The sequence below is a fragment of the Papaver somniferum genome, chromosome 3, assembly GCF_003573695.1.
Source record: "Papaver somniferum cultivar HN1 chromosome 3, ASM357369v1, whole genome shotgun sequence".
Classification (NCBI taxonomy): domain Eukaryota; kingdom Viridiplantae; phylum Streptophyta; class Magnoliopsida; order Ranunculales; family Papaveraceae; genus Papaver; species Papaver somniferum.
The window spans coordinates 54,516,558-54,525,900 of record NC_039360.1 but is presented as its reverse complement, the minus strand read 5'-3'; the positions used below and the strand labels follow the sequence as shown (position 1 = coordinate 54,525,900).

The 9,343-nt window shown below is 36.3% G+C and overlaps 1 protein-coding gene across 1 annotated transcript; it reads left to right on the top strand.

Annotated features, from left to right (window-relative positions):
- Window positions 1–721: 721 nt before the first annotated feature.
- LOC113356179 (pinin-like) lies at window positions 722–4,943 on the top strand. Its single transcript, XM_026599231.1, has 9 exons — window positions 722–832; window positions 913–1,101; window positions 1,206–1,370; window positions 1,459–1,572; window positions 1,999–2,070; window positions 2,913–2,996; window positions 3,108–3,208; window positions 3,551–3,635; window positions 4,278–4,943. The coding sequence occupies exons 1-9, from the start codon at window positions 755–757 to the stop codon at window positions 4,614–4,616; spliced, it is 1,227 nt and encodes a 408-aa protein (XP_026455016.1). The 5' UTR covers window positions 722–754; the 3' UTR covers window positions 4,617–4,943.
- The last annotated feature ends 4,400 nt before the right edge of the window (window positions 4,944–9,343 follow it).

The window sequence follows — 9,343 nt, the reverse complement described above, 5'->3', positions numbered from 1 at the left end:
GATCTTCGAATTCGATTACCATCTAAGGCCTCAAATACCATTAAGATACGGTTCCATATCTGCTCTTCGGATTCCGATTTGTGGAGCTTGTGAACACGATCATGAGTAGTTACCACAACCCACGCTCTATAAATAGCACAATCTTCTTCTTCGGCAAAAGCAATATCCATGTTTTTTGTTATGAAAATTAAAACTGAAGAGAGGAAAGTTTGGTGCAATTGGGGTGATAGATATGAGTTTCTTCATATAGGTTTAGGGTCCAACGGACTCTTTTTTTTTCCCAAAAACTCCAACGGCTAATTTGACGAAAGTTGAATGTGGAGAAACCAATAATCGGTAGGTATTAGATTTAGCATATCTACCGATTATGCTAGCTTTCAAAATTTGAATTTGCGGCAACTTATAATCGGTAGGTTTTGTAATATATTTAACTCCCGATTAACGCTGAATCCAAAACACGAACCAAGAAATACTGCACCGACTACAATCGGAAGTCTGGGAAATATTTTGGCTTCTGATTGCATTCGGAGGGTAACAATGTTATCATATCCTCCGAATATATAAGGGTAATTTCGCCATTACGAATTACGCGAGATAAGGGCTGGCTACATTTTCCCTTTGTGTGACCTTTTTTGTTTTATTGTTGGCCCCTAAATCCTTTTGAGTGGCCCCTAAAAACGCCAGGATATAAAGAGCTCAAAACTTCACTCCAACAAAAAAATCTTCATCTCTTGCAGTTCTCAACTCGATAAAAATGGGAAGCAACGAAATTGAGAAAACTGAAGAAAATCTTCGTAAAGAAATTGAAGAACTTCAACGTCAACAATGGGAGGTATACTTCTCTAAACCCTAGTTCCTAATCCCCTTCTCTTTACAATTATTAGGTTTTTAATTTTGAATCGTCGATCTCAGATTACTGAACGTCTTCGAGATCCTAGAGGTATTCGTCGAGGTGGGTTGGCATCAAACGGCCCCCGAAATTTCAACTCTAATGGTGCCGGAAATCGTCACCAACAAAGGGGATTTGTTAGACCTGGTGGTCCTATTGATCCCGAAGATCAATCAGCACCGAAAAGACGTCTTTTATCAGCTGTTGTTAAGGTAATCAACATGAATTTGAAGAATCTGTAATGAAATTATAAGATTGGAGCTTCAGATTTGTGAAAAGACCCAATTTTGATTTGTTTGTTTTTGGGTGAGTGAAGGTAGATGATGGAGAAGAAGTTAAAGGGAAGGAAGTGGCTGCTGATAGTGATGCGATGGATACGAATGTGAAGGAAAGTGATGGAACGGCGGCGGTGAATGAATCACGTGAACAACAACATGGTGGTGAAAATACTAGGAGAGATGCCCATAGAGGGGTTAGGAAGGTATGTTTGTGTCTGATTATTTTCTTGATTTTCGAGTGTTTGTTGTAGGAAAGTTTGTGTTATAATGTCTTTGTTTATTTACTGTTAGGATTTCAATGGCATATCAGAAGAGCATGTTCCGAGGGTTTTGCCGAAGAATGAGGACCCAAGCTTGGTTAATAGGAACAAGAGGATGCTTGGAAACCTTTTAGGAACGTTGGAGGTAAGCTGGGAGTTTCATATACTTTCTTCTTATGGATATGTTTTTCTTTATTTGCTAGCTGTGAGGGTCTTAATGGAGAGAAACTGCTGCTTGAGTGCGCTACTCGTTAATTTTTTGGAAAACTGCTATGTGCAATTTCAGTGCATTACTATTCTTTTTGGCTTTTTGCTATCTGATATCGAGGAATTTTTACGGTCACACATTACTTATCCCCACTATCATTGAAATTATTTCTATTTCTGGCACGGTGGCACTGATTATATATCATATACTAAGTTTGGGAATATTGTTGTATTATTGTTAGACCCTGACCTGCGTACCAAATGCCTATGTATTGATCTTCTTTTTTAGCCTCAAGAGGCACTGCTATTCCTGTCAAGCTTTGGAACTCTCTTGTAAACTGATTCTTACTGCTCTTTGTTTCAGAAATTCCGGAAGGAAGATAAGCAGCTATCGACAACGGATGCATTCATGCGCAGGTCAAGTTCCTTACAAAGAGTGAGTATTTAGACTTTTGTCTTCTGTGTATGTTCCCCGAGGGATAACATATTTGTTTGATCTCCAGTTGTTCTTTGATGAAATATAAGTGACTAGGCTTTGCAGTTATCTTATCTTATCTCAACTACAAGTAAGAATGGAATACTGATTTTGAAACTCATCTAGAGAAGATATCTTTAAAAACAGCAACCAGGCAGAATAGAGATAAAATTTCAGTGTCGGTTTGTTGCATATGCATGCCTTAAACAAAATGCAAATGTATGTACCTCTGTTATGAGCAAGAAATAGCGAATTTATACTGTCGCGTTGAACAAGAAAAATCTATTATCACAGAACCTTTTGCGTGAAATGACATGAGCCATATAAGACATCTGCTGCAAATGCAACAGACCGGCACTGAAATGTAAGGCTATTAGAATAAGGATTGTGTAAGCATTTGGAATATGTGGGGATAAGGAACCTACCATACTATACAATAATGATATTGTGTAATGTTTTACTCTTCAGTTTCCCCTGAGGTAGTAAAAAGTTAGGTGCCAGCTGATGTATTGAGATCTTATAGGGAAAACACATTGATACCTCAGAAAAATTCATGCCATATTAGAGCTTCAAATTTTGAAACTGTAATACACTGTCACTTCTAGTTTTGACTTGATCTTTCTGTTATTTCAGACCTCCCTTTAATTGATAAGTATCATGGAAGAAGGATAATAGAAAATAGGTTACGGTTTCACAAATGGGATTTAACCTTTGGCCTGATAAAGTCCTTAGACTGTGCTTTACGAAGAATAATTTTGTCTTTTTGTTATCTGTATGCGGTGATTGATTAATAGTGTGTGTAGGCTGAGCAAAGGGCGCGCGAAGAAAGTGAAAAGCTGAGGGTGCAAGAGCGAGAACAAATTGCCGAAAAAAGGAGGCGTGATCTGGTGGGTTTCTAGTACTATTGAGGAGTGTCAACAATGAAAAAACAATTGTCGATCCATATGGCATCCGATTTCTTTTATTTGGTTCCTTATTTACTTAACTGTGTTTGTCAGACCCTCCGAGCACGTGTAGCTGCCAAGGCAGAAGAAAAGAAATTGGAGCTTCTGTTTCTTCATTGGACTGAGCACCATAAAAAGCTTAACAATTTCTTAAGGTAAATGCAGTCAAATCAGAGTTGTTGACAAAGCTGTTTGTCAACTTAGGTATGGGGTCTTTCTTTGGAGTTCTTGTCTGTTGTCGCTTTCTTGAAATACTATACATGGTCGTATTTCTAAAGAATCTATTTCTATAATTGCAGGTTATTTTTAATTTTGGTCCCAAGTATCCATATTCAGAATTTTATTGAGACAAAGATAAGTTTCTGCTCGTTTGAATAGTATTGGGTTTGAAGCAACTAAAGGCTCCTTCTTCTCAAGATTTTCGCAGCACAGATATAAATTTATTCAGGAAAAAGACTGACATTTATTTGATTTGATTGATTGATGTGTCTTATCAGGACAAAAGCAGAGCCTCCAATATTTTACTTGCCTACCAAACCATTGGTTGAGGATGAGACATTGGCTGCGGAGCAAAAAGAGCAGGTTTGATCCCATTAGTTCTGTACTTTTTTTCAAGACTGCCACACAAGATAGGATTTTCACAGAGAAACTGGCGAAAGCCAAATCTGCTTGAGAGTTTGGAATGAACCATCAAAGCTTTCAAGCTCATAAATTGGCTGTCAACTAGGTTTTGCTATTAGATGAGATCATGTCAACCACTTCTAAGTCATCTAGGTTCTAGACCCTGCTTTCTGCTCTTTTAGTCTTGGGGTTGCTAAATACGAAGAAAAAGAGCAAAACATCTTCTTGACGGCCCTATGCAATTCCCTCCAAATATTTTCTATTACATAGTAGTACCATGCTAACTCATAAGAGTCTATATCATATAAGTTTAAACTAATACTTCCTCTGTCCCACAAAAAACGACTTTCACTTTTTTTATTTTTGAATAAAAGAAGGCAAAATTTGAAAAGTGAAAGACCCACTTTTTGTGGGACAGAGGAAGTATTAGTTTACGACAATTTGATTTCCCAATGGTAAAGCGTGGATGGTAAATCATTTGTAGTTGATGATTATCAAGTGCAAAACATAGATAGTCAAAAGACACCCAGATTAATGAAAGAGCAATCATGTTCACAAATTGCAACTGATGGAACTAACTGCAGTTATACATCTACGTTTCAGGCTTTTCTAAATTGGAAGAATGCTAGAAGAGAAGAGCTGTCCGAGTATCAGAAGCAAATTGGAGAACAATGCCTCGCCAATGTCGAAACAGAATTAGATAGATGGCAAAACGGAAGGAATGCAAGGAAGGGGAACAATAACCTTATGAACTTGCAGGAGACAATGGACAAGGAGCTAGAAACCCGCCAACTCGAGTATGGCCCCAAGACAACTAGAAAAATCCCTGAAGAAGGTGCAGGTGATGATGAAGATGTTGAAGATATAAATGTTGGTGAAGATGACATAATCGAAGATGTGCTTGAGGAAGTCGAAGACGATAAGAGAATTGACGCTGCTTAATACTCGCCCGGTTTCTCAATAACACATGGTGAGAGGTCAGTTACTGGAGCCTGGCATGTTGGGCTCCAACACAGTCCAGATGTTTATGTATTTTAGTTTATGGATTTAATTAGTCAGCGGTTCATTTTCTAGGATTTAGGGATTGGTTATGCAGTACTCTATAGGTAATAGAAAGCTATTGTAATTAGAGTATTTTGAAGTGAATGCTTTTTGGGGTTGTTTTTCTTATTAAGATTGTCTTTTGCGAGTTCTTTATAAATGCTGTAATTGTTTTTTTAGTTCAAGAACTCAGAGGGTCAGAACATTGGCATTTGAAGTTTGAATACACATTAGCTGAGTAGAAGTATCTTTAATTTGAGCTTCCAAAAGTATAAAATTTCCACTCTTTCAAGTAAGAGTTAGCTGTCAGTAAGTTGATAGGCCGCTGAAGAATCCAATGTAGTCTTGACGCGGATGTCATGTGGGGAAATCAGGCTAAGGCCCAGTTTTGTTTTGCTTACAGGCCCAATTGTTTTTTCAGTTTCTACCAGACCCATAAAAAGAGTAACAGGACACAAGTACTCTTAATATATCTACTTGTGTAACAAAGAAATTTTGGATTTTCTATCTTCTTATTAAAGTGTGTGCAAGCAAACTCTGTTATGCGTCCTATTTTTTCAGGAGTATAATTGGCAAGCAAACTAACATATCTGAGAAACCGTGTAGAATGCTAGATCTTTTTTCAGGAGTATAGAGAAGATTGTAATTAATAAAAGGTAGAATGCTCTTTTCTCTTTGGGTGGTTTGCTTGATTTTAATTTCACATGATTTTTTGTTGTTTGAATTCACTAACTTACATATATAAGTTTATGTATCCAATTCATAATCAGATTTCTACTGCTATAGATAATAAACTTAGGTATTTGTGGTTAAAACTTGAGAATTTACAGTGTAAATTCACTGTTGAAAGTTTCATGTACTATGGATGATAATTTTTGAAATTCTGGATAGTTTCGTTTTGTTTGTTATTGACTGTGCTTAGGCTATCTGGATGATGTTGGAATAATTTTGGGTCTTGAAAAAAGTTATAGATATTTGTCTTATCTTTCATTTTGCTTTAGGTTTGCTTAATTTCAGGTTAGTATGAATTTACTGTAAATATTATGTTAACGTGATGTAATTTTCCCACTTTTCGTAATAATCATATAAAATCGATATCTTTTGACTGAGCCGTTAGTTTAATGCGAAATTTGGATATTGTTAGAGCACTGCTCGGTCGAACTCGCAAGCGTTGTTATCTCAAACTTGTTTGTCAAGTTTAGTTGTCAAAACTGTAAGTCTTGATTTCTAGTCTACTTATAGCTATGTCACGGACTATGATAGAATGTGTAGTGGAGCTTTAGACTTCACGGCGTTCATCAATTGAAGACGGGGAACTACTAAGGGGAGCTTGAGGAACTTCATCAACAAAAGATATGTGGAGACTTGAACTCATCTATCACTCAGAAGTATATTCTATTCTATCTCCCATTGAAACAAAGTTGTATAGCTATATAGACTTTACATTATACACATTTCATATTTCGATATGAGGTTAACTCGCTTATATCTTTCTCGAAATATGTGTTGGAAACCTTTTTGCTTTAACCACGTTCATCGTTATTCTTGACGAAAGTCAAAAGATGATCATGTGAAAATTACCTGCTAACATCTTACATGATTTGTGTGAGACATTCATTTGATGTAGACTCGGAATTTTTCGTATTGATCATTCGATCACTTGAAAATTGCTTATAAGTTGATAGTTTGTGTGAGACAACTATTGTCGTCTTCTAAGAATGTTTCAATGATTGAAATGAGAATTAAGAGCTAAAACCCATGTATGGATACATGTACGGTTTGTGTACTAAGTGTGCGAACTTTTTTGATGGAATTCAGGACCGGAAGTTAAGTTTGCATACCCGTTCGCAAACTTATTCAACTGTTTAAGTCAGGGTACTTAAGTTTGCATACCCGTTCGCAAACTGATTGAAGTCCGGGAACCAAGTTTGCGTACTCGTTCGCAAACGGTTTCAACTGAGTTCGGTCCGGAACTAAAGTTTGCGTACCCGTTTGCAAACTGTTGGCTTGTGACCAATGTCCGGAACTTAAGTTTGCATACCCGTTTGCAAACTTAAGTGGTTCAAGTTCTAAAATCGGTTAAGTATTATTTCATACTCATGAACAAATACATTTATATATTAAGGAATGCAATCTTTGCAAACCGTGGCTAAAATGTTCATGAACTGATTCTTTTGAATCTATCCGGTTTTGCTATAATTGTGTCTTGTATACTTCTATGAGAATATAAACAATTGAACAACTCTATGAGTAACACGTTTAGGTTAGGTTACCCATATCTAAATGAAGGTATATTTCATTTGTGTGTAATAAGATAAGACTATCTAACGTGGAAAGATATTAGCTTGAATCTTGAATCAGGTTTCATCTAACGGTGAATATTGATTGCTTTGTTCCAAAGTTATCAAACCCTAATTTGAATACTATATAAGGGAGAACTCTAGCAACTGGGAAACCTAATCCCCACACCTCTTGTGTGATACTAGTTGTGACCAGAGTCGATTTTTCTTTAACCTAGGTTTTTCCTAAAACCATTATAGGTTAACGACTTAAAAAATTCAGTGGGATTCTGAACCCAGACCCAACTATTTTCTCTGTAGTTGCGTGTTCTGATCTTACTTGTTCTATCGTAGTGAGTACTATCTTCTCTAAGATTTGCTCGAGATTTATCTCCGATAGTTAAGATATAAAAAGTAATCACAAAGCTCTTCGTATCATTCTTTGTGATTCCACAATAACTTGTTCTACTACAATATAGTTAAGTTATTGTGAGGTGATTGATATTTCTAGGCTGTTTTTCGGGAATATAAGACCAGATTATCAATTAGTTTCTGTTCACCTTGATTTATCAAAAGACGGAACAAACTTCGTAGGTATTCGACCCGGGAATGAGATCTAAATACGATTATTCGTGAACTTAAACTTATATAAACTAAGGAATGCATACTTGCAAACCGTGGCTATAAAGTTCATGAATTGATTCGAGTGAATCAAATCGTTTTTGTTTCGATTGTGTCTTATATACTTCTATGAGATCTAATCAATTGAACAACTCTCTAACTAGTTCTCTTGAGTCATTTGAACTAGTTATGGTTAAGATGAATATGGTTGATATGAAAGTGCTCATTCGGATAACCATTTGGTTAACTACTGTTGAACTAACTAAATGTACATATTTGGGTACGGTTACACAAACCTAAATAAACGTGCATTTCATTTGTGTGTAACAAGCTAAGTTCGATTTAACGGTTGAAAGATATTAGCTTGAATCTAATCAGGTTTTCATCTAACGATGAATATTGAATGCTTTTTTACTAAGCTAACATTGATTGCAAAACCCTGATTTGAAAGACCATATAAAGGAGAACTCTAGCAACCGGGAAACCTAATCCTCACACATTGTTGTGATACTAGTTGTATTAGATGGAGTCGATTCTCCTTTAACCTTAGGTTTCTATCGAGACCCTGTAGGTTAACGACTTGAAGACTTCATTGGGATTGTGAAGCCAGACCCAACTATTTTCTCTGTAGTTGCGTGATCTGATCTTGCCGTTTTTATCGTATTTGAGTACAATTGTAAGATTGGATTGAGATTAATTTCTCTGATAGACAAGATATAAAAGTAGTCACAAACACCTTCGTCTCATCGTTTGTGATTCCACAATATCTTGTTTCGCTAGTCGATTAAGATTATTGTGAGGTGATTGATAATTCTAGGTTGTTCTTCGGGAATATAAGTCCGGGATATCAATTGGTTCCTGTTCACCTTGATTTATCAAAAGACGGAACAAAAACTTGTAGGTATTTATGTGGGAGACAGATTTATCTATTACCGTAGGCTTTTCTGTGTGATACAAATTTGTTTAACTAAGGAATCAAGTGCGTAGTATCCTGCTGGGATCAGAGACGTAAGGAGTGCAATTGTACCTTGGATCAGTGTGAGATTGATTGGGGTTCAACTACAGTCCATACCGAAGTTAGTTTGTAGTAGGCTAGTGTCTGTAGCGACTTAGTACAGTGTGTGTTCAATCTGGACTAGGTCCTGGGGTTTTTCTGCATTTGCGGTTTCCTCGTTAACAAAACTTCTGGTGTCTGTGTTATTTCTTTTCCGTATTATATTTTGTTATATAATTGAAATACCACAGGTTGTGCGTTGAATCGATCAATTGGGAAATCCAACCTTTGCTTCTTGATTGAAATTGATTGATCCTTGAACATTGGTCTTTGGTACTGTTCAAGTGATTGAAATGCATTCATCAAGGAGTTTATAAAGATACAAGATAACCCCTATAATATACCACAACCGCACTCCCCACAAAGATTTGGCAATTAAGCACAAGTTCAATTAAGAACTCTTCCTCATAAAATGTCATTCCCGAAAGAACAACAAGAGCGAACTTACTTTCACAAGAAAAGAAGGATTTCTTTGGACATAAAAAATCACATACGAATATGAATTTTAATCCAAAATACTCAATTAAATTGACCACAAGAAATCCCATGATTAATTTAATCGGAAATGCTCAACATAAGAGAACTTATGGAGCCGCGCAGTATATACATAAAAATATGGATCAGGGAAGATCAATACTGCGGAATAGACAAGGATTCATTCTATTTTCCATCAC

Excerpts from the sequence above, each read along its gene's own strand:
- LOC113356179 (XM_026599231.1), top strand. The coding sequence starts at position 755 with ATGGGAAGCAACGAAATTGAGAAAACTGAAGAAAATCTTCGTAAAGAA. Across the intron at positions 1,371-1,458 it reads CCCATAGAGGGGTTAGGAAG|GATTTCAATGGCATATCAGA; the intron begins GTATGTTTGTGT and ends ATTTACTGTTAG. Across the intron at positions 2,997-3,107 it reads AAAAAAGGAGGCGTGATCTG|ACCCTCCGAGCACGTGTAGC; the intron begins GTGGGTTTCTAG and ends TGTGTTTGTCAG.